At 40.8% G+C, this 25812-nt stretch overlaps 1 protein-coding gene across 1 annotated transcript; it reads left to right on the forward strand.

The window, feature by feature from the left end:
- Window positions 1-1257: 1257 nt before the first annotated feature.
- On the forward strand, window positions 1258-25243 carry GALNT8 (polypeptide N-acetylgalactosaminyltransferase 8). Its single transcript, XM_074872035.1, has 12 exons — window positions 1258-1380; window positions 2285-2924; window positions 6034-6322; window positions 9061-9227; window positions 10333-10516; window positions 12468-12665; window positions 15442-15556; window positions 18931-19116; window positions 20610-20747; window positions 21588-21683; window positions 22263-22430; window positions 24131-25243. The coding sequence occupies exons 2-12, from the start codon at window positions 2729-2731 to the stop codon at window positions 24308-24310; spliced, it is 1917 nt and encodes a 638-aa protein (XP_074728136.1). The 5' UTR covers window positions 1258-1380; window positions 2285-2728; the 3' UTR covers window positions 24311-25243.
- The last annotated feature ends 569 nt before the right edge of the window (window positions 25244-25812 follow it).

Here is a 25812-nt window from a genome sequence, read left to right on the forward strand (position 1 = left end):
GCTACTCCTGGAGCTTCTGCATCCCTTCAGCCAGCAGTGCACGTGGTAAGTCAGTCTTTTGACTCTTTGCTATATAAAAAAATTGCCACGGGTGTTAAAGAATCAGGAAGGTTGTCCAAACTTCTTGGCTTGGAGTGTTTTGTAAAGAGGAGATTCACCAAGCAGCTGAAGGTTTCTCGCCTAGAGGAATATAGTTTCTTCTGTATTTGTCTTGTGTTTGGTTTCTCAGGTGTCTAACAGGGCATCAACACTTCACTTTGTCCCCGTTACAGTGTTTGTGGCATCTCTGTGCCATTGAATTAACTGGTGTGTAAGGCTTAGACTTATGCTGTAGTCTTTCTGAAAGTGGGTAGATGGCAGGGTCTCTTCTCTGTGAAGTTGCCTACTGTCTTTAGCCAACAGGATCGGGACTTACTAGGGGAAGGACGGATAAATAGGAACACATACACAATTCTACAGATATAATTTTCTTAGGAACTCCACCTCAAACAGATACTGGTGCCACTTAAAGCTGAGTCTGCCACTGCATTCGGTGAGGTGCTGAAGGCTGAGGCCATCCTGGGCAAAATACAGGGTTGTGTTCCAGGAAAGTGTTAAACAGGGCGGTACTTGGTATAGTGACAGAACTGAGAGAAAATGAAAACAAAAGGTGTTTGCTTGTTTCCAGTTTTGCCGGCATGATCCTTACCTGTTTCTCGTATGTACACTCCTGTGCTATATAGCCTTCGGTTGGTTTTGGATAGGAAAGAGAGATTTAGCTATCAATTTGTGATTAAGCTCCAGGTCACCAGCTCATTGCCAAGACTTGATTTCACTCACTCTGGTCATTCCAGTTGCTGGCACTTAGTCACACAGTCCCTCTGACCTGTGATCTCCAGTTGCTGGCACTTAGAGCTCAGACACACAAATGCACATGGAATAGAGAGTCCCTCACCCAGGAATATGCTTAGAAATGGAGCTTAATAAGAAGACAGGACCGATCAGGCACAGGGCATGGCCAGACAAGCATACGGACCAGCACTCATTCTTCCATGTTTGTTCCTCCCCAAACCACCACCAGTTTCTTTCCTAAGCATCATAACAAGCTTTTTCGATCCTGAAATGCTCTTCCTAGTATCACATATGTCCCATACCCCTAGGAAGTAACTCACCCATGACTCGACAGCATCTGGACTTCAAGAAACACTATGAGGGTGACTGTTCACTAGCCCAAGTTGCCCAGAGAGGTTGTGGAGTCTCCATCCTTGGAGATATTCAGAAGCTGTCTGGACGTGGTCCTGGGCTACCAGCTAGAGGTGGCCCTGCTTGGTTGGACAAGATGACCTCCAGAGGTGCCTTCCAACTTCAGCCTTTGTGATTCTGTGCAGGTGGGCTTGTCAGGTGAGCATTTGCAATACACAGGTCTTGGGAAGACTTGCAAGGACAAAGAAATGGAAGTGAATATCAAGGAGATCCACAGATCCATCTATTCTGACCTTTATTTCTTGAGGAAGGATCTCAGTCTTTTTTTTTTTTTTTAATCTCTTCCCCCCCCCCCCCCCCCCCCACCCTGCTTTCGTTTCCATCAGCAATTAACATAGTAGAGGGATCTTGCTGTACATGACTGATTTGTTTTTCAGTAGTCTTGATCCTTCTCTTTTCATATGAATTTATGAATTGAGGTCAAAGTTTGATGGTTTTCACCGGGGCGGGGGGGGGGGAGGGGGGGGGGGGGGGGGGAGGATTATACACTAGTGATGTGAATTTGAAGTAATGTTTACAGCAGTATGTACCTGACATAACTTAGGGTTTCTGTAGCAGGGGGCTGCAGGGCTGCCCTGTGGCAGAAGAGGCCATGAATGGATAGACATAAGAAAGCTCATCAGCCCTTAAGGCAGGAGACACCCAGAGGGGATTGCTGAGCAGGCAGCATGGGGCTGCAGACACACTTTTGGAAGGAGATGCCTCTGAAGGTGCTGTGTGTGGCCCTTGGGGGACATATGCCAGGGCAGGGACAGCCCTCGGGGACTGTGGCCAGCAGAAGACCCACACTGGGACAGCAATGCTGGGAAGGGTGAAGAAGCTTGGTGTTATGGAAAGCTCCATGCGCTAGTTGTTATTGCGAGTGCTACTTCAAATTCACACATGTGTACTAGGCAAAACCCTGCCAGTTATGGTAGTGGTGAGCTGCAGGAATGGCCTGTGTGGGAGAGGGCTGTGAAGTGCCCTATACCAGTCACAATTCCTTACAGCCAGCTCAACAACTGATGGAAAATCCATTATTTTCACATTTTTGTTTACTTAGATTCATAATTCCCCCACTGCGAATGACCAGGAAGTGTAGCATTGGCTTGCAGTTTATTCCGACTGTGTGTACGTGTGCTTTGTTGCATGACAGGCTTTCTGACATGTACCCAACTAGCCCTGCACTTCCTACAGCATCACCCCAGGTGCTCACTGGCTTCACGTGACTCGCTACACAAGCTGGTGAGAGCTGCATGCTCTCTCCAACATCGATAACTTGTACAGATATATATAAGTGTGCCCGTGGAAATACCTGTAAGCTGTACCTTATCATCATTGGTTCTATGACTCATTAGACTCAGTTAATTACTTCATCTGAGCAGCCTTAGCTCTCAGTCAAGTAGAGGCAATTTGAAACTGCATTTGGAGAGAAGACCCAGTGCAGACCTAGAACCACAGACAAACTCCAACCAGCAGCAGAACACTGAGTTTCTTTCAGCTTACAATGGCACCCTGGAAGAGACCGCATAAAGTTGCACTGTTAATCGTGAACGCAGGTTTTGTGTGTTATCTTGTGCACTTACTGCAAGAGCAAAGAAAGGGAAGACTTGATTCCATGGAAGTTAATCCTAGATTTCTGAACCAAGAATATAACATCCTTCAGAGACTGGACCATTTGGACTGGAACATTCATAACCTCTGTAAGTAAAATGGCATGCTGCTTAATTTTCTGAGAATTAGGTATCTAGATTTCCTGAAGGATAGAATAATAGATAGCAGTGATAATGTTTGGATTTCCCTGGACACTTCTGATTGTGGGGTGGGTTGGTTGGGTTTTTTTCTTGTGATCTTGAAAAAGATTTTATAGCTTCTCTACTTACACACAAAACAATAAAGTCTTTCACAGTCACCATGGTGTTTTTTATATATTAGACAGCTCCTGACCCTGAACTCTTTTGGAAGTGTTAAGCAATTTTAGGGTGATTGTACCAGCATGCTAATCTCAGGTGGCTATTATTCTTGTCACTATTTTGTTTGCCATAAAAAGCTATTTTTGAGAGAAACTGGACATGCCCCATTTCCTCAGCCTCTGCTGTGGGGATGAACAACAAGGGGAACTGTGACTCTGTCTTTTTTTCTTTGTGTACCTTGAGCACAGACACAATGGAGTTGCTGTGGGTAAAAGACGTTGATGAACTCTGCGTCACCTGATCGATTGGACTCTGTTCCCAAGCAACATTAGCTGAAATCTGCTGCCAGGACTGTGTCTCTCATCCCATAACAGTGAAAGGCCAACAGCGTCCCAGCAGATGTGCGTGTATATGAGCAATATTAATTTAGAAAGAGCTTTTTCTTTCTTACGGCGGGGTTTGTGAATTTTGACCTTGTTTTCAGGTATCTGTTGTAGGTTGGACTGTTGGGAAGTGGACACAATAGAGCCATCTGAAGAAGGGTTGAAAAATCCATCTCTTCTCCTTTGGACCCCTTGATTCCCTACTTTTTTCATGTTGTTTGAATCTCATCACCTCATGGCAGTGGTAGGAGGGCTAAAGCAGCCAGAACCCTGCTGTCTGGCGTTGCTTTGACTGTCGTGTTGTCCACATCTCCTCACAGTAGAGCTAGATGCATGCTATGTAAAACAGAAGAAGAAACTTAGAATGTCTCAATCATCCAAGCCTGAAACTAGCTGTTTGAAATGCCACTTGAGGCACTCTTGAACTTGGTGAGAAATTTTCCCCGTACAGTTTGGTCAGGTTTAATATCCCCTATCCCAAAGACCAGTATCCCATAATGTCACACTTATTGCTGACAGTGTCTTCACTGGCACCTGTTTGAATGGGCATCAATACTGGGGCATATTTTTGTAGGTTATTTTAGAGACATTTGAAAGAAAGCTGAAGAATTCACTTTAATACTTAGTCACGGAATCGCCTAATAGTTGAGGTTGGAAGGCACCTCTGGAGATGGTCTATTCTACTGATTCATCTGCTCGAAGCATAATCAGCTAGAGGAGGTTGCCCAGGACATCATTGGGGTTGGAATATCTCTAAGGATGGAGATTTAACGACCTATCTGGTTTATCTGCTTCAGTTTTTTATCACCCCAGCACTTTAAAAAAATAAAAAAATCTTATGTTTAAATGGAATTCCCTGTATTTTAGTCTCTTGTCCTTTCACTGGAGGAGGAAGAGGAGACCCTTCATCTTTGCTAGACCCTCTCGTAAGATATTTGTATGCATCAGTAAGTTTCCCACCCCCACCCCCAAGCCTTCTCAGGGTCTCTCAGCTTCTCCTTGCATAACAGATGGTCCAGTCTCATAATCATCTTAGTGGCTCTTTGTAGGACTTTTCTCCAGTATGTCCATGTCTCTTGTACTGAGGAGCCCAGAAGTGGGCACAGGACTCCAGGTGTGGCCTCACCAGTGCTGAGTAGAGGGGAAAGATCACCACTCTTGACCTGCTGGCAATGCTCTTCCTACTTCAGCCCAGGGTACTGTTGGCCTTCTTTGCCCCAGGGGCACACTGTTGGCTCATGGTCAACTTGGTGTCCACCAGGACCCTCAGGTCCTCATCTGCAAAGCTGCTTTCCAACTAGTGCTGGTCCATGGGGTTGTTCCTCCCCAGGTGCAGGACTGCACCTGTCCTTGAGGTTGAACCTCATGAGGTTTCTGTTGGCCTATTTGTCCAGCCTGTTTGGGTCCCTCTGAACGGCAGCGGGACTCTCTGGTGTATCGGCCACTCCTCGCAGTTTGGTATCATACACAGAGGGTGCACTCTGCCATATTTTCAACATCATTAATGACCATATTAAACCAGTATTGGAACCAGTATTGACCCCTGGGGTACGCCACTAGTGACTGGCCTCCATCCGGACTTTGTGCCACTGATCACAGCCTTCTGATCCTGGCAGTTCAAACCTCCTTGCTATCCACTTATTTAGTGCATACTTCCTTAGCTTGTGCATGAGGATGTTGTGAGAGGCAGTGTCAGAAATCTTACTTGAGTTTAAACAACATCCACTCATCTCATTCACCAATACAGTAATTTAATTGTAGAAAGCTTTAACTCACACAGGTTTTCTGTGCCTTTTTTATATGGCACAGTCCAATATTGTAAACTTAACAAAACCTTGAGAGATTAGGATTCACTCTGTTCAAAGGTTTCTGACAGAGCAGAAATCCAAACTAACAATAAGCTTTTCAAAAGACACTGCAAAGGGCTTAGTTATTGTATTTACTTTCAGGAACAATATGTCCTAAACAACCTAACACAGACTATTTGTGCCTTTATGGCACAATATTGTGAGCCAAATAAAGCCTTGAGAGATTAGGGCTTGCTTTTCTGCTCTTTCTGTGCGGAAGTCAAAAGAATCCAGGAAGCCTGGATTCACTTACTGTATTTACCTTCAAGATAAATATGGTATCAACAGCCTGACTTAGATAGGGATCCATTATGGATCATTAACACATTAATGTAACTGAAACATAACATCATGGAAATGATTTGGGCCCGATTTAACATTTTTTGTGTTGCTTCTACTCCCAGATTTCTCCACTGATGCCAGTGCAATGTCCCTTTTTTTGTGCAGTTGAGGGCAGAATCTGACGCAGGGCATTGTGAAACGTGATGCTTAAAAACTGTTCTCATGTAGGAGGGAGGGTTTGATGCTATTCTCATGTGAACATCAATTTAGCTGTAACTTCACAGATCTCTCAACCTGAAGTGTTATAAGGAGAGTTGGGCTCAGTTATGATGATGGAGAGAGTTCTCAATTGCTGTTATAATCAATCCTCTTTTATTTTTCAATCAGCAAAATCAGTGGAAGCATTCCGTGAAAATATAAAACAAATAGAACGTGATCTGAAGCTGCAAGATAACTCCAAGACTGAAGTACACAAAGCTGATAATGCAAAGGAGGAAAAGGAGATTGTACACCGTTTGCTGTACCCAGACTCAGCTTTGTTCAAACGCTGGGGTGCAGATTTAAGGGAGGAGGAGCAAACTGTTGCACAGAATCTGTTCTTAAGTTATGGGTATAATGTTTATCTCAGTGATCATCTACCTCTGGATCGACCTATCAGAGACACCAGATCTCCCAGGTGCAGTATAAGTGCTTTCTACATTCACAAGGAGACATGAAATTAAAGAGAAAGGGATTCTCATTGCTTTAGACTAAGTTTAAATAATCTAGTAACAGACCTCAATTTGTGCTGTTTGTTTAGGGGTTTTTTTCTATCATTTTCTTCCAAATTTTGCTCAGACTTGTGGTATTCTGAAGACTGTGAAAAGAAGTCACAGTGTAGAGATGACTCTTAGGAAAAAGAATATAATGTTAACATTATAATTGGTATAGGATTTCTGTCAGTAAAAAGGGCAAAAACTAATAGTATTCAGAAGATATGAGACCTTCTGGTCTGTTTACATTCTGTATAAGTCCCAAAGGCAGATGAAGCATGCTTCCTCTTGTCTCTTATGTTGTCTTATGTAAGCCTTTTATATGCTGAGATATCCAAAGTGGTGCTTTTTAACACACACACACACACACACACACACACACACACACCCCGCTTTCAAAAAACCCCAAAATATAATCAATGAAGAAATAAGACCCTACATTGTAAAATTCAGTCCTTTTTAACAAAATGCTTGTTTTTCTTAGCTATGTTGCAGACCGTAAGTGGGCGATACCTATGCTGCTTATTAAAAGATGATTCAAAATCAAACAGGAGAGGTGGTTGGAACTAATTATTGGCCAGTGAGTCCCATGAAGAGTGAGAGAAGATTCAACACTTGACCTGAATCCCTAGCACTCTTATCTTTAGCACTGTAGGCACAGCACTGTTATCTTTAGTATTGTAGGCAGAGCCATAATGGACCAGTGACCTTGTGAGTTTCCTCATAGCCTTATTTTCTCTCTCTGTTTCCCTCTCAAGTTATCAAAGAATCTAAGGATGGATTAATTAATTAAGGAAAAATATAGTGGGGTGAATATCTAAAGGATTAAGATGTAGGTGAGCAGTCCGCTTCATAAGAGGAAGCTTAAGGGGTTTTTCCAGGAATTCATTGGTTCTTGAAGCCCATACATAATACTTTTTAAGCAGACCAGCGGTGCTGTGGGAGCTGGCATAAATACCCATTAAAAACCTCATTAGAAACCAAGTATCTGATAAAAAAGCAAGCACATTTTTTCTGTATAGTATGATAAGGTATACAATTTACTGCAAAAGATAATAGTAAGCTTTACAGGATGTAACTGGTGTAAGAATGCCACAGATATGGTGCAAGCCTACACCTTTGTACCTATGGTCACTTGTGCTAAATCTGATGGAGTGTTTCAGAAGAGGATGTGGGGGGCAGAGAGGATTGCAAACTGGGCATGAATTAACGATGTTGCACTTGGGGAAAAGGTGAATTGTCTTACTGGCAGCCCTCTGGAAGATGTAAAGAACACGTTATGCAACTGGGTCCTCATCATACTGCTTGGATGGAGCCAGTTTTGTCTAAGGCAGACAGTAATAATCTGCCCATGACTGTGGGTGTCTGTGGAGCAGTGTTGCAGAGAAGGAGAAGGTTAAGGGAGATGGGCCTTGTGCAGCGGTTATCCAGCCACAGATCCTCCTGAGGACAGCCCTGAGCTGAACGATCCCCACTCTGCTGGGGGATCTGTTTGGGGAGCTGTCTGGAGCAGAGGTGGCTGGAGGAAGAGCGTGATGAGTCTGCATTACCCCAAAGAATGGGTGCGGTGCTTGGCACTCCTCTGCTTGACATCGTAAAGAAATAAATACATCATAAAGGCGTGTTTGCAGAGACTGCCTTTTGCAGATATTCACTCAGGCTCTTGCGCTAATGGGTAACAAAGCTAATGGAGAAATTCCAACAGAAATGCATTCCCTTCTTGCACAGTTGCCACTGTACAGGTCTACCTGGAGCATGAGCTTGTCTGACAGCTGCGTTATCTAGCTGCAGAACTCATGCAGTCTGAGTATTGCTTTCATGAGCATGTTTCTAAGGGTAGGGAGTGATCAGGCTGAGAATCCAGCTATGCTGTTGTCTGCTCTAGAGAGAGCTAGTGCTTAGCGCTGTGAAGAAGACCCAGTCCTCACCATCTGACAGGTGGCCAGGATGTTAGTTAGCAGAGCTGACAAATATCCCAAATATATACTTAAAAAAAAATAATTACAAAATCTTTTGACAGTAAGCAGGAAGTGCAGAGAGGTTCAAATAGCACAAAGCAAGTTTGTTTCAGTACTGGGAACAACAGATTCTGGGGTTGCATGGAGTTCCACAAGGCCTAGTTTACTCTGAAAGCAGGATTTTTGAAGCTCTGTCAAGAATTTCTGAAGGGATCCCTTGTCTAAGGGGATCCTTCTTGCATGTCAGTTTATGAGTATAGCTAGACCTACCTTGTTCTTCATTGCACATGAAAAGGGATTATTCTCTAATTTGCTTTTGTCTGCTGTCAAGTTTGGCTGTTGTCATCTCCTGTAAATGCAAAAAGACAAATTTCACTCACATCTCCACTGCCGTATAAGCTAATCATCGCTGGCTGAGTTAACTGTATACTTTAGCTTAAATGTTTTATAACCATTTCGGATTGAGCAACAGTAATTGTTCTTTTTGTTTTAACAGAAATTTTAACTTTACCCCAATGGTTTATCCACATACATAACACAACTCGAATAATGAAACTTGGATTTGGGAATTCCTTTTTTTCCAGTCTTAAACTGATTTTCATGATATGTTTTAAGCCAAACACCCCAATTCTGCCTTCTTGCAGCTGCCTTGCTCCCTGACTTTCTTTAGAACCTGTGCTAAAGTTGTTTGTCTTCTATTACAGCTGTAAAATGAAAACATATCCAAAAGATCTTCCAACACTCAGTGTTGTACTCATATTTATGAATGAAGCCCTGTCAATCATCTTACGTGCAATTACTAGTATAATTAACCGAACACCTTCTCATTTATTGAAAGAAATCCTCCTGGTAGATGATTACAGTTCTAATGGTAAGTGACCCAGGGAAAGTAGGAGTCTTGCTAATTTATGCCACTATTGTGTTAAATGAATATTGGCCTTTTGGGTGCGCACGCAGTAGACCGTGTGCAATTAAGAAGTAAATTACGTACAGGAAAAAAACCAAAACACCTTAATAGCCTGCAAAAAGACAGCTAATAAGAAACAGGATGATGCTCTGCAGGTATTTGAAAAGGTTAAAAATTGAAGTGGGAGATTATTCATCATCACTGGCTCATCAGGCACAGTACCAAATTTAGAGTATGCTAAGAAAACTATCTCTATAGGTATCTGAAATAACTCCTTGAAGAGTGGTGTCTTGGGTTGTGGAAAATACTCCTAGGGGAAGCAGTGGGTGCACTGTTGCTCTTAAAATTAAACTGAACAAAGCATTGTAAAATCATCTGTAAGAAACTTTCATGCCCCTGATCTTGAGTGCTCTTTTTCTTTTTTTTTTTTTTTTTTTTCCCCTTGCCTGCTGAGATGTGTTTGATTTCTCATTTTTCTAAGGCTTTGTAACTTCTAGAAAAACATGTCAGTCTGGGTGGACCAAGAGTTTAAGTGAGTTTCCAAAATGATGCTAAGAGGTCCCAACTTTCTATTCCTTTTTTCTGACACTATTTTTTTCTTTGGTGAGGGAGTTGGCATGCTTACAGCTCTTACAAGGAGCATTTCACACTTTCAGGGATTGTTTATTTTCTCTTTTATTTTCCACATGGTAGAAGATAAACCGAGAAATTACTGTACTAAGACAGCTAATTGGTTACTGTTATGGCACACATCTGAAGTTTCTACGTACTGATGTGTTTATGTACAATTTAGAAGCCATACAGTAGCACTATATGGAAATGAAATTTAGGTGCTTAATTGAAATCCTGGAATGGAAGCTGGTTTTTAAAATAAACCTCTTGGATTCATGAGTACCTGAATAATTCTACCTGTTCTATTGCAAAGAACAAATCAGTTTTCAGTCTGGAACTGGGAGAAGCTAGAAAGCCATTACCTACATAATCTTTTCCCTTTCTTAATATTGATTGACTCTTCTTTTTTTTTTTTTTTTTTTTTTTTAAACCATTAAAATCTGGGGTCTGGTTTTAGATGATTTGAAAGGACCTTTGGAAACGCACATCAAAAATTACAATGCAAAGCATCCTGGACTGCTGAAGATCATCAGACATCAGAAAAGACAAGGCCTAACACAAGCCCGGATTTCTGGCTGGGAGGCATCAACTGCAGATGTTGTTGCAATTTTGGATGCCCATATTGAAGTGAACGCGGCATGGTAAGACTATGAAGACTTGGGGGTTTCTGAAGTGGGGAGAGGGGAGAGGGAGATAGACAAGGACTATAACTGTGTAGTTGCGACAGGCATCCCCTATTTGGCTCTCCTTTCAGGCCTGCCACATGTTACTTAACAGCCAGCAAGTAATTTATTTCTCAGAGGAAAAAGGATAATATTGTTTGAAATAAATAGCAAAGCAGACAGGTAAGAGAGTAAGCTTTAGTGAAGAGGAAGAGAGAAATGTCTACCTTCTCTGTATATTTATTACATTTCTAGGAAAAAAAGACTTCATGCAGTGAAATAACATAAGAACGATGCAGGTTATTTAGTTCCACTGCCAGCAGCTGTGGCCCTTTATAAGCATATTAGACAGCCATAATACCCCATGACTTTAAATTGGTTTGGCTCTTATTCCAACTTTGGCTAATGTTTATCTGCTGTTGCCTGTTAGTTTAATAGTGCATCATAGTTCTGCAGAACTCTTTTTGCAAATAGAGACAAAACAAGTGGCTGATGATGGATGCTTACATTCTGTTAGGCAGTGATATCTATGGTACTGTTTTGTGTGAAATCTCTTTACGTTCTCTCTGCTCTCAGTTGTTGAATTCACTGGCTGACTATTGTCCATGTTGTCTCAATTTCGGGGAGCAAGGTTCTTCTCCCAGCCCCAAAATGGCTCTACGTGGTCCAGGTCTCTCCTTCTCTTTTGATAACATATTAACTGACACTCCCTAGCTGTTACAGTCTTAAAGGTAATGCTGAAGTCCTTTAGTCATGGCTTTCAGGACTCATTGGGCTGTCAAGAGTACGTAGGGAGAGATAAGGTCAGTTCTTTTAAGCCTAACAACAATTGGGGTCCAGTAAAAAAACTCCCTCTGACAGAGTCCAATATTCTCTGACCAGGTTCTTTTAAATATTCCACATGAGAAGGGTTTAAAGTTTTCATACTAAATTTACTTCTTTGAAGATACATGGGATTTCAGTTTAGAAAAGTGATACAGCAATATACTGAAATCACAGCACAAGCACAATACAGCAGTTGCAATATACAGTTGAATCACCATACAAATGAGATTCACATTACTATATGCTCACCATCAAGATGCTGGCCATCCCTAGTTGGGCAGAAATATATGGGTTGAAGCCAACTCAAGCATGTTGCTTTCTTCAAAGTTAATTTTTCTGGGTGTTCAATTTTTATACTGTATTTTGGGCTAAGCCACATATAGACTTCCCCTATGTTGGTCTGACTGACTTAGGAAGGTAATACTTTCTACTGATTATTTTAGGAAGGCCATGTACACAACCAGTTGACCCACTCAACTGACACTGCTGTTTATCTGCAACAAAGGCCACTCTCCGGTCCCCTTGGTGTTGGGATAAGTTCAATTTCCTTTACTATAGCTATGGTCACTCCCTGTGTTCTTCTCTGAGCTTTATGAGCACATCATCCTTGCCTGTCTTCGATGAACCCCTACAATGGAAGAAGGCTCAGAGATCAGTCACACCTTTCCCTCATACAGCAGCCATGCCATCAAGGCACAGGGAAAAGATGGTGAATGGTCAACTTCAGGGCTTACAGCACCCCTCAGAGTCTCCTTCTTTCTTTTCCTTTTCCCTTCTTGTCTCTTCATGCAAATATTGAGGATTCTCTGGAGCCTGTAGGAAGCAGACCCAGGTAGCAATAAACCCAGCAAGTTCAGTGTGGAACCTACGGTTAGTTTATTAGTGACAGTCAAAATGCAGAAGCAGCCTAATGGAAGGGAGAATTGAGCCATGGCATAAGCAATTTGGGTTACTAGAAGTCCAAGAGTGGTATATAACTTTTTGTAGAGGCCAAAGTCAATGACTTAAAGTAGCTAACCCAGTTTTAGAAACAGGTGCTAAAGTTTAGTACTGTTCATTAGATTTCCACTTTTTCAAGCTGAATAGACTCTGTTAATTTTGGTAGGGCTGAACCTATTTTGTCTCGACTAAAAGAAGATCGCACTGTTATAATATCACCAGTATTTGACAATATTCGTTTTGATGACTTTGAGCTTCTTCAGTATGCAGTGGCTGCAGATGGATTTGACTGGGCACTCTGGTGCCTTTATGAACCTTTACCAGCTGAATGGTATTCTCTGAAAGATGAAACAGCCCCAGTCCGGTAAGTATGAATAGCATTTGAGAGTGAGCCAAGATATATGCTATCAAATGTAGAGCTAGCAGATGGAAGAACATGTTTCATAGGTGGTGGGATAGATACCTACAAAACACATTATATCTAGATAGTTGGTTTGGAAGTGTGGGTTCTTTAGCAGTCCTGAAAATCTCAGCACACCAGTTGCAGAGCTGTATTACAGAATCTGCTCTGCGCTGATCCTGCTGTCAGATTTTCAGGCAATCCCTGAGTCATTGATGTTTCTGCCTTATGTTCCTTAGCTAGGAATGTGGTAGGAATATTTATTGACTGTACGAGATGAACTGTGGTCCTTCTCCATGCTTTCCCAACAATATGGAGTGAATCTCACAATTTTGCTGGACAACTGCATGTCTGAGCTGTGAGGACTCACATGGATTCAAGTTGTGCAGTATTTTCTTTGAAGATGTTGGGGTGACATATGATTACAGTGATCTTGGGCAGCCTTTTTCAGCATTTATCAATTGTGTATCACACAAAAGTGAGAAAAACACATGAACACAATACACACAGCTGTTAAAGTGACCCCTTACTGCTAGGCTTAGGATCCAATATATTTGCTTCTGTTCCTGATACCTTCCTTAACTGCTCAGATTAGTTTATGTATTCAACACAAGATGGTTGCTGGTAGTATGATACCAGCAGCCATCTCATGTTGAATATATAAACCCTTTTGTTTCCTTGTTCTACAAGGATGTCAGACGTTGTTGACTGTCCCTTAGCTATTAACAGCCATCTATCAAACAATATTAAAAAAACTGACATGACATAAGATATAGTTATCAGATTTTTCTATTCCTATCTTTATTGGGTTTACGTGACAAGGTTTTGCTAGTGGGGAAGGCTGCAGGGGTGGCTTCTGTGAGAAGAGGTGAGGAGTTTCCCCCATGTTGAACACAGCCTGTTCCATCTGGCTCCAAAACAGACATGGTGCTGGCCAAAGCTGAGCCAAGCAGCAACACTGCTGGTGCCTCTTTGATAACACATTTAAAATAGGGTAAAAAATGTTGTGCAGCAGCTGTGAGTGAGAGAAGTGAGGAAGAAATATGAGAGAAACAGCCATGCAGACACAGGTCAGTGAAGGAGGAGGGGAGAAGACATTTGTGAAGCACACTGCCCCGCTGCAGTGTGTGGAGGACCACGCCGGAGCAGATATCCACGTGACAGCCTCTGGAGGACCCCAACTGGAGCAGATGGATATGCCCTGAAGGAAGATCAAACCTGTGGAGAGCCCATGCTGGAGCAGGCTCCTGGCAGGAGCTACAGCCTGTGGAAGAATGCTCAGGCAGGAGCAGGTTTTCTGGCAAGAATTACAGCCTGTGTAGGACCCACACTGGAGCAGTCTTCTCCTGAGTAACTGTACCCTGTGGAAAAGGACCCATTCTGGAGCAGTTCTTGAAGAACTGCAGCCCATGGGAAGAACCCATGTTGGAGCAGCTCATGAAGGACTGTATCCCATGGGAGGACCCCATGCTGGAGCAGGGGAAACGTGTGAGGAGGAAAGAGTGGCAGAGATGAAGCGTTATAAATTCACTAGAACCCCCATTTTCCATCCCTATGCCCTACTTGAGGAAGAGGGAGGAGGTAGAAGAGTCAGTAGTGAAGTTGAACCTGGAAAGAAGGGGGGATGGAGGGAAAGTGGTTTATTTTTGGGTTTGTCTGTTTCGCTATCCTCCTTTTAATTTATTGCCAATTAAAAATAATTAGTATTACCAAGTTGAGTCTCTCTTGCTGCTGATGACAACTGGTGAATGGCCTCCTTATCCTTATCTCAACCCATGAGTTTTTTCATTTAGTTATCTTCCCCTGTCTTGCTGCGAAGCCGTGAATGCAAGAGCAGCTTCGTGGTCCAGCCAAGGTTAAACCACCATACTTGTTTATATAAAGGGCTTTAAAATTTACTATGTAGTTCCTGAGAAGGAAAGGCACTGTAAAAATATTTGAAAATAATGTACTGTGTTGTCGGTTGAGATGGCAGATTTCTTAATTTGTATAATACTACACCTGGTAGCTAAGAATTGGAGATAAGGCTGCACAGATACCTAGATAAGGAACTGTGAGTGAAATTGGCACTTGTATGTGTTAAAAACATTATATAGTGATCATTAATTGTTTGGGCAGGAGAATGGAATGAAAGCAAGCCAAATGTATGTTGAAGAATGTTTCATAGAGGGTTGTCCATGATTAGACCAGAGAAAATAGAAATGCGTTTGGTCATAGAGAATGGGGATATCAAAAGAGTACCAAATTCCTTTTCAGTCCCCTTTCCCCCACTGGATTCATCTACAGTGGAACTGGTCCTGCCAGACAATTGTCTCATCTGTCTTTCAAAATCTTGATTGACAGTGATTCCACAATCCACCTTGGCAATGGGCTTTAGTGTTTAAGTTTCTTTAATGTTAGGTAAAATTTCAGAATGTCCAATCTCATTCTTCTTTGCAACAGTTTAATCTGTTTTCTTTCTTCACGTTTTAAAAATGTGGAAACATGTAACATCATGTCTCAAAATAGATTTAATTATTTAAAAATTACTAGATCATGCTTTTTAGACCATTGGTTAGGTTATTTGCTGTTTTCTGATTCTTTAATATTGATCTACATGTTGTTCTGAATTAAATCTGCTATTCTCTCTTGGATACAACTGGAGGCCTTCTGGAAGTTCAAGATGTGATTGATGGCTAATTGACTTTACTTATTTCCATCATTGTTGCTCCTTTCTAATTTTACTTCTTTGGTTCTCCAGGAGCCCATCTGTAATGGGGATTCTTGCTGCAGATAGGAAATTTCTGGGTGAGATTGGTGTACTGGACGGTGGAATGCACATATATGGAGGAGAAAATGTGGAACTTGGCCTGAGGGTAAGCCTATTTTTTAATCTTTTTCTGAAAGACAGTGAAAATTAGTATGTGATTTTTTTGAAGCTCTCAGGCCGCTGGTTATTGTCCAAAGCAGGGGTTGATATTTCAGAACAATTCTCTTTTAGTTTGGGTACCAAAGGAAAGTGATAGATTTCCAAACGTGTTTAAGGCTCATCAATAGGCTTTTGTTGATACTTAAGGATTTTGCCTCTTGACACAAGAACCTAGTTCAGTGAGAAAATACTGAGTCTCGCAAGATGTGGTTCTCTGCAGACATTTAAGGCATATATTTCTTGGCTCAGCAAAAGAATTAAATAAGATCAAGTTAAATGAAGCTGTGTATTAGGAAAAAACAAAAAAAAACAAAACCAAACTAGAAAGAGGTCTGTCTGCCGTTAGAGGGTAATGTGTTCTTCAACTTTGGATGTCTTCAAATCAAGAATGGAGGCCTGTTTTGTTTTGTTTTGTTTGTTTTTGTTTTTTTTTTTTTTTTTTCCCCAGAATAGTTTTATCTGGAGTGATATTAGGGAACATGTGAGAGCACTAAACATTCCGTTGATGACTATTTTTTAAAAGTAATGGTGGCTGGAGAAATTCTAGAAGACCTGAGGGGGGAAAAAAAAAATGAACTTAGTGATTATCTCTATAAAGAAGAGAAAGGATGGCAGGACATGAGAATTATAAACCTGCTAGCAAGACTTAAATGTCTAGGAAAAAAGGGTTTGGTTATTCTCTTTCTCTGTAAACATGAAAACTAAGGGGCTTTAAAAGAAGTCGGTAACCAGTTTCAAAACATGAGGAGGAGGTACTTCATTCCTCCAGTAGCAGACCAGACCAACAGACCAGGAGCAAAGCTCCTTCCAAAGGGTGTTGTGGGTCTTAAAAACTTGCAGTCATTTGTGGGGAGACTGAACAGTTATGGAAGAAAAACCTACTCAGAGTTAGTAAACGAAAGTGAATCATGGGAATATGCAGAAAGTCCCCTGACCTGAAAATAACTGGGGGCCGTGAGAGGTAACATATGTACTTGTTTTGTTCTTAACCTTCCTCAGGAATAAGTTTGCAGTCACTGTGGGATACAGAATACTAGGCTAGATGGACCATTGGTCCAGTATGGGCATTTTCTCATGTTCTTATGGCTTTTCTTTTTTGTTCTGGTATTTCTTAGGAAGCACATAAAAAATAATACAGACAACATAAGTTTGTCTGAACAAATCATGTCAAACAAGTTAGTTTTCTTTTTTTCTATAACAGAGTAGCTTGCTTTGTGCAAAGAAGAAAGCCATCAGGAATTAGGAGAAACATGAAGAATAAACAGCTGCAGAGGTGTCGGTGGGGAAACATCCAGTTAGAAAAGAACTGGGAGTAACAGACTTTGTATGCGTCAATGTGGCTCTGCAGCTAGATGGGAAATGATGGTGGTGATGATCCTTTTCTTCTACCGCTAAGTTCTCTTCTGGAGTTGTGTTTTGAGTTCTGAGACTATACATCAGGAAATGTGTGGAGCAATTGAATAATCTGAAGCAAAGGAAAGAGAACAAATAGAGTTCCTGCAATATGTGACATTATAGCAGAAATAGGCCTAAATGAGGTTTTTTGATTTCATAGAATTGTAGGATAGTTTGGGTTGGAAGGGACCTTAAAGATCATCTAGTTCCAGCCATGGGCAGGGACACCTTCCACTAGCCCAGGTTGCTCAAAGCCCCGTCCAACCTGGCCTTGAACACTGCCAGGGAGGGGGCAGCCACAGCTTCTCTGGGCAACCTGTGCCAGTGTCTCACCACCCTCATAGGGAAGAATTTCTTCCTTATAGCTAATTAAAATCTATGCTTTGTCAGTTAAAAACCATTAACCCTTGTCTTATCACTACATGCCCCTGTAAAAAGCCCCTCTCCAGCTTACTTGTGGGCCCCCTTTAGGTACTGGAAGGCCTCACTGGAGGTCTCTCTGGAGCCTTCTCTTCTCTAGGCTGAACACCCCCAACTCTCTCAGCCTGTCCTCATAAGGGAGGTGCTCCAGGCCCCTGAGCATCTTTGTGACCTCCTCTGGATTTGTAGAAGAGACGATCAAGAGAAAATGTAGCAACAGTCATCCAAACATGTTAAGTGCTATGTTAAACAAAGCCCCTGTGTGTGAGGCACCACATTGAGACATGTGGATGTACTAACTTGGGTTGATACTATATTGGAGATGTTGACAGATTTATCCATTACTCGTGGTGGACATGGTCAAAGACCCCATGCTTCAGATTCTGTCTGAGACTGAAATGTCACATGTCATTACCTCATGTCTTGTGAGGCAGGTTGTAAATTAATATTTCAGTTCTGTTGCTTGAAAAAACATTTGCACTATTCACAATGGTGGCAATGTATGTCTACTCTGTAGTCATTTACAGAAATGCTGGGGGTGAAAATAATGGAGAATCAGTTCAGTTAAAACACAAAGCTGCTCTGAAAATTAACTATAAAAATAGTATTAAAGATCTCTGTTTATTTCCATCCTGAGGGTTTCTTGTGTCAAATATGCTTGGTTAGCATGCAAGCAGCCTCTCATGTTTTCCTTTAGCCAGCTGCCAGTCCTGGAAAATTTAATGTGAACATGTGAAAGAAATCTATCGCACATAATGGAGCATTGTTTGTCAATCCCTAAACTAGGACAATAAATCTACATTGTGCAGTGCCATGTGGACTTGCCACCTTGAGTTCAGTTCTACACAGCTGCTCGCCTTTTGTAGAGCTTCCACACTTACACTGGTTCAAGTATAGTCAGGTTGGGTGTGTTTGTTCTCAACCTTCTGTACTTTAGAATTATTGGTTGTGGCCTGCTTAGGTATCTCTCTGAATTTCATGTAGGTATTTTCCAGGAATCCACTGGATTTTTTATTTCTCTTGAATTCTCCCGAGTATGTAAGATTTTGCAGGACTAGTTTTGCTCTTGACATATCCTGGGCAATGTCAGTGCTTCTGAAGGATTTAGGCCCATAACCACCACAGTATTTAGCAGTCTAGCTCCTAGTGAGATCAGTTGGAGCTATGTACAGGTTTGCCTTTGTACATCTATGCCAACTGATCTGGGTGCCTTGTCACAGGAAACCAGTGAGTAGTTTTGTTAATGGTGATGGCAAAGAAAAAGAAGAAAGAATATGCCTTTACTCTCCTGGACCTGTGATAGGGCTACATGCAATAGAAATGAAATGTAGTGAAAAATTTTTTTCTTTCACTCAAGCCAGGAAATAGAGCTTTGAATGTTGAGGGCATGCCAGTTCAGCTGGTGAAGGAGTGGTGGGCAGCAGAAATAGGAGTATTTTAATAAAAAAATACGAAGAGTTTGAATAAATAGGCAACTTTACCTCAAATTCTCTCTCCTTGACCTAGGCTTGGCAGTGTGGAGGTAAAGTAGAAGTTCTGCCCTGCTCAAGAATCGCTCATTTGGAAAGAGCTCACAAGCCTTACTTGCCGGACTTGAGCATTGCAGTGAAACGCAACGCCTTGCGGGTAGCCGAAGTGTGGATGGATGACTACAAGAACATGGTCTACTTTGCATGGAATCTTCCAATGGAGGTGGCAGTGTTTCTCTGTGTTTCCAATTGGAATTCAAAGTCTAAAAGTGGTCAAATGAGAGTATGTAGTCACACGAAAAGAGGCATAGTGTGGTTATAAGAGTCACTGTGGAAAAAAAATAAAATTAATATTGATATGTTAATTATTATTTATATGGATATGGACAGATTTATAATTATTGATAAGGTCACAGACACGTTCCTCTTAGACTCAGACCAAGAGCTGATGCCTAGCTTAAAGAATATAAAATGAAATTGTTTAACAAATATTTTAATTTTTTAGGGAAAGTAGGGAATATCTTACCTGGAACATTCATAATTTTGCATGAAAAAGAAAGTCTCTAGTGATCTGGGTGTCCCTGAATATCTTTTAAATAAGCAAAACTGACCTCCAAATAGAGAATTCAATTATTCTTCATCATATACCAAATGACTTTTATTAAGTGAGCTATTCTCTCTGCAGCCCAAATTTCTGCTTTTTTTTTCCTGGAAGAAAAAGGCGAAAGTCTTATAGCATCCTTGGAAGGCTGAAAAATTGTAATGCCAGGAAATTAAGAACTTTCCTTTAATCTAAGTCCTTTAAATTTCAGAGGTTTTTTCCTCCTTTTGATTAACTTCAGTACTTCTGAATATGTTTTTAACTTTTCTCCTGCACACTGTTGAAGATACTGGAAGTGTCAAGACCAGGTCTTTTGAATATTGGTAATTTCAGTTAATAAAAGAAAACTGTATGAATTTTCCCAGACTGCACTTCAGTGGGTTTATGAATCTAACAATGGAAGAATAGCCTCCTACCTCTTTGTGTTTTCTTGAATAGATATTAAAGAAACAAATTAAAATATATAGTGATATAGCATAAATTAAAACTTCAGAACAATCCACTTCCCTTCCCTGTTTTACTGTAAATATTTGGAATTTTTCATCTGAGAATGCTAGTCATCAAAAACTGCTTCAAGTCTATTTGAAATTCCTAACCTAACTTATTCAGGCCACACACTGTGTTTTAGAAAACTGCTTAAAGACAAGCTGTAAGCTCCTGTTGGACTGATCTCTACTAAACTTTCCTGCTGGAGCTGTTCCACTTTGTATAAGAAGTTACGTAGTCTTGGAAACAATAGTTTGAATCTTGATTGCTCCCATGAAATGAGTGTCACAGTCAACAGACTATTGATCAAACTAAGCGCTGTCTTATTTCTCACGTTGAGCTAAATTATTTTTTGTCAGTATGAAATAAGAGAACTACTTCCTAGCCGCATCTAACTTTCATATTCTTTATATTTATGAAGTCATAACATGTTTGTTTTTCACTAATTTATTGGTGTCTCTAGGAAAAACAGGTTCTGAAATTCTAAAGTTTAAAAAACATATTTTTTTAATTAACTTTTAAATATATTTTTTATGTTATGAATAGACAATATGGAGAAATAAGTCTGTATTTTCCCTAGTTTCTCAAACCACCTTAATGTTCTGAAATTAAATATGGTGTTCTTGCAGAATCCTGGAATAGACTTTGGTGATGTTTCTTCCAGAAAAGAGCTAAGGAAAAAACTAAACTGTAAAGGCTTTGACTGGTACATAAAAAACATTTACCCTAACTTAATAGCTCTTCCCAACATTGTTGGCTATGGAACAGTAAGTACTGAGTCTATTTATTTGAAATATGGAACAACTCATTAGCTCCACTGTTATGAAGAATTGTTGTGAACACTGTTTTGCTGATTATCATATATTTTCCTAGAAACTTTAAAAAGACTTTTACATGTCTTTCTAGACACTAAAGTTTTTTAAAGTCTTTTTCATGCTAATTGTCAGTTTAGAATTTCTAAACTGTGTTTATTGTGTATGTACTGATGGGAGCACAACAGTAGTTTGGGAAAGTCCTTAAAATGCTTTTTTTTTTTTTTTAATTGCATTCAGAATTCACCTATTGACCAACAAGAATGGATTAATATCTTCTTGTAAGAGCCTGAATTTTTCAGTGGAATAGTGTAGATTTTTTTTTTTTTTTCTTCAGAGATTAGCAGGGTAATTTGGAAAGCATGTAGACGTGAATCAAGATAACATCTAGTACAAATAGGCAAAAGAGAGAACTAATCATCTAAGCTTCAGTGGCTTCTTAGCGTGGGGTAGGCATTTTCTAGACCCAAGCTTGCAGACCTTGCTGTAGCTGGGCAGTGGTACTCACCCGTTCGGAGCTGCCTGGTGACCTCTGAACGTGGTGCTACATGGCAGGATGTCGATGAGTCTTTGAAGTACCTTAGATTTACTTTTGATTTTTGCTGTGATGAATCATTTCTACAAAGGTAATCTGAGATTTATTTTCTAAACCCATATTGTATCCTCCACTTCAGGATTCAATGCAGAGCTCTGAATAAAGTAGCCTTGCTCTCAGGATAATTTCTAAAATTAGTGGTGAGGAGTTGAAAACAAGATTGTGGTTCCTCACAGTAAATTTCCTATTTTATTCTGCAGATGAAAAACACATTGAAAGAAGACATCTGTATTGATCAAGGGCCTGTCCCTGGAAACACGCCAATTATGTATCCCTGTCATGCATATTCACCACAGGTAATGCAAGGAACTGATCAGATCTTCACATATGAGCTGCTGCTAACTGTTCCTTTCCAGCCTCCACAGGGCCATGAAATAGGCACTTCAAACCTCTGTGCTATCTAAAGGGGAATATTAACCTTTATTTCATTAAATCCTGCCCCCCAATGCAACTGTCAGCAGAGCAGGTTCCCATGAGGATCTAAGTGCATTAAACTAAGGCTTTTGGTTTAGCCTTGCCAAAAAATTGTGAGACCTCATGTTGATACTGATTGATCTTGTTCATTAACAGAAGATCAGTGGGATGAATGGGAGAGAGGTGGAGCTCTTCCTCACACCTCATTGCCCATCCTCTCAGTAGGAGGGAAGCTAAGGGTTACCATTCAGTTGCAAACATCTTGCTTTTTTTCATTGGAAAGCAGAAAGATGTCGTATAGGGTCAAATTCATCCTGGTTTAATTACTGAGAGATCAGTGAATGCTGGTGCTGTGCAGCTGATACCTCTCAATACGAGTTTTGGAACTGTCTGCTATCATCTGCTGATGAGATTTCCCTGGTATCTTAATTCACTGACAGTGGTGTCACCTTCCCTTTCAGCACATCTTTTATCACAGCACTGGAGAAATGTATGTAGGAGGTTTACGTGCCCGACGAAATACAGTTGATAGATGTCTAACAGACCCTGGGAATGGGGATCGGCCAGTTTTAGAACAATGTGACACAGCTGTGAATAAAGGCCTGAACTTGCACTGGGATTTTAAGCAGGTAGGTGGATTTCTATAACCCCACATTTCAATAAGCTTTCCCATTATAATGAATCCTTAGACACTTTTCTTGCAAAGCAGTTTGCTTCTGAATAGCGTTACCTCAATTTCAAGACTTGCAGGTGCCACTGCAGGAGCTACGGTGAAGGTGACTGAGTCTTCAGGGATCTGTGATGTTAAAAACGAGGGAATAGTAACACAACTGAAGCTGAGTTACCAGAAGTTAACTAGTTCTCACTTGTTATCTGAACCATAGCCACTTATTTGTTCAATTGTCTGTCTGTCTGGGTGGAATCAGCTGGTTTAAGCCTTTACTTAAAGGTTTAAGTCTTTTAATTTTTAGCTGGGCTGACTAAAAACACTCACTCGCTCAGTTACCACAGTTCAGCTAATGGGCAGGAAATGTGCAAGCCCAGGTGCCTCTGCTTTTGATGGTCTGATTATAACATTGTGAACTCTCTCCACTGTCCACTGTCTGTCTTTCCAGCCTTCTCATGGGACCTGTTGGTCTTAGGGAAAAAGTGGGCTGATGTCTCATCCTGCTCGTTCTCTGGTACCATCTTCTGTAACAGCATCTCAGCGTGGGAATCCTTGTTGGAGATCGGGCTAGGTTCATCCCTTCAGAGCTCAGGTTATAGCTGGTGATTAGAGCATTCACGCCATGTTCACTTGTCTCCATTTGTGCAGGATTTATGCCAGCTGATGCCAACATGCTTAAGATCCCAAGTGATACTTTCATATTCTGTATTCAGTGCCTCTGAATACAGATATGATAGCGCTGGCTTACTCAGCTAGTCTAAGACAGATACTGCCACGCTGCTGGGGCAAGATAAACAGGCAGCAGCAATAATGATGGAGGGAGAAGTGGGAAAGGAAGCCATGCAGCTTCTCCCCTCTCAGGCAGTACAAACCTTATTAGCTTTATGTAATTAATAATTAATTAGTTTTACATGTAGCGTATGGGCCTGTTTACTGTATCCCTCTCTCAGTGAAAAACTAAGCAGGAGACAAATATTGTGAGAGAGTGGTGGAGAATGAGTGATGGAAAATAGAGGAGCTGAATTGGTGAAAGGTGAAGATTTCAGTGATGTGCACCAAATAATATAGACCCACATGGTCTCCAGAAATTCCGCTAACATGGGATTTCCTTTATCTTTAGTCTGGTCTGTAACCACAAAATTTAGAAAAAAGTGCAGGTATGTTTCTGGAAGGTTTAGACCCACCTTAAAAGTAAATCTTCAGTTCCTTGTGTGCATCAAGCATTATCATAGTGAAACAACTGGCTGCCTGAAGGAGCCGGGTAAGATCCTGTTTGCTCTGGAGCCCAACCCCTTAGGAAAATCTTCATTTCTGGCCTGATGAGTTGACTTAATCACACCCTACCCCATTCATAACAGTTAGTACTGAAATATTGACTCAGAGATAAGAGATGAATATTCTTACCTGTTATTAGCTCTCTTCTTTCAAAACAGGATACAGTACAGACACAAAATAAACCTCTAAATATATTTTAATATGCCTTGGAGAGTTCCATAAGCTGTCACACATCATTAGCCTGAGGAAAACGCAACATTCTTCTTTCAGGTCTGTGACCTACTAGAGTTTCTCAAACACATTTGTAGAGTCCAAGAGACTTGCTTCCTGACTGAGCACTAAATTTATAAGCCCTCAGTTTCTCTCATACCTCCTTTCCTTTTGTAGGGATCGGCCATAATCAACAGGAGCACTAAAAGATGCCTCGAAATCACAACAAATGATCCAGCTTCACACAGACTCGTAATGCGGACCTGCACAGGACAAAGGTGGAATATCCAACACACGGTTAAGGACTGGGGAAAGAAAAAAGACCAGGAACAAAAGACACAGCAGTCAAAGCATTGACTAAAGGACATTTTTCCTTGAAAATTGCTACGTTCATAATGCAGCACTGAAGGCAATGATTTCAAGAGTTTGTTTACACAGGATTCTACAACGTAGTAGTTATTGCAAGAGCTATGAGCTACTCATGCAAAGGTGCAAGTTCATCTCCTCACACTCTTGGGGTATCACCCCCCAGAGTTTCCTCAGTTAGGAGAATGATTGTCTTTGCTCTCTTTTATTATCACCGGAGAAAAGCAGTTACGTTTAAGAGTGTTTCAACTCCCCTGAGTTCCTTATGATGTCCTTTGGAAGTGCCTATCTCTGCTCATTAATGAAAGACTGGTGTAAGGTCTCTAACTTTGGAACTTTGGCATTTTGGTTAGATATGAAAATTCAGAAGAAACGAAAGTGGGTCTGACTTCCTGTTGTACACAGTTTATCTCATGCTGAATTGGACCATTTTTCTTGTCTTGTGTCATATAGATAATGCAAAACTTCTTGTCAACATGTGTTCATGCAAGTACGTGAAATGAAATACATCCCTGTTCTTCTGACCCTATAATTTGCCTGAACATGATTCAGTTTTTCAGTAAAGTTTATTAGATTCAGCAGTGTGCCACACTAAGGCTGTTTTATGTTTACCTATGTGAAGTTTGCTTGTATCAGCCAGCTCACAGCATGGATAAAATCCAGTCAAGCCCTTGGAAACAAAAGGGTTCAACTCAATATTTTCCAAAACCCAATATGAGACCAATGCAGAAGCATATGTCTGTCAAAGAAACTAAATAAAATCCAGCATGAGTTGCTAATGGGACGCAACTTCCAGGTAGACACAATATGAGTTCCTGTAGAAATAGGATTAGGTGGAATTGGCTGTCCTACTTAGAGTAACCACTCCTAGGATCTATGCTTACTTGTTGAAAGGAACTCCTGCAAAATAAACATTGAAACATACAGAGTTTCAGCCTGAAGTAATTCTGTTTATCAAAAGGGTGCCAAGCATTTCATTGGAGTAGAAAATATATTCAACATTTGTTTGACTATAAGCCAATATAATTTGTTTTTTCTTTTCTAATTTCTCTGTAAACTTGATGTGAACCATCTGGCCCTGATGTTCAGGACTGGAATTGGACAAGCTCTTCTTAAAGGAGAGTCTTTGGTCCTTAGGGTCCATATTTTTCTGTTCTGGAAACTGATTCTTAAAAATGCCACATTTTAACCAGATTCAATTTAAATTTCTAAAATCGACTTTTATTCCCATGTCCTGGGTCAAAGCCAACACCACTGAAGAATGAAGAATATGTGCTCTGGTGCTTTTCTGCATCTTCAACAGCATGTCTTACCAAAGCCAAAGGACTAGCATTTGGCAAGCACAATGAAGACAGCTGGAATTTTGCTAGTACAAATGAAACGATAATCTGACCTACTGGTGATGATGAATAAAAAGTGTTTACGTAATCATTTTTCCACCTTAATATGCCACTTCAATAGAATGTAATACACATTTTAAGAATTTGGTTTTG

This window comes from Strix uralensis, chromosome 5 (genome assembly GCF_047716275.1).
Source record: "Strix uralensis isolate ZFMK-TIS-50842 chromosome 5, bStrUra1, whole genome shotgun sequence".
Taxonomy (NCBI): domain Eukaryota; kingdom Metazoa; phylum Chordata; class Aves; order Strigiformes; family Strigidae; genus Strix; species Strix uralensis.

Coding starts and splice junctions, on each gene's coding strand:
- GALNT8 (XM_074872035.1), top strand. CDS start 2,729: ATGGCACCCTGGAAGAGACCGCATAAAGTTGCACTGTTAATCGTGAAC. Junction 20,748..21,587: donor ACATTGTTGGCTATGGAACA/GTAAGTACTGAG, acceptor TTTATTCTGCAG/ATGAAAAACACATTGAAAGA. Junction 22,431..24,130: donor TGCACTGGGATTTTAAGCAG/GTAGGTGGATTT, acceptor TTCCTTTTGTAG/GGATCGGCCATAATCAACAG.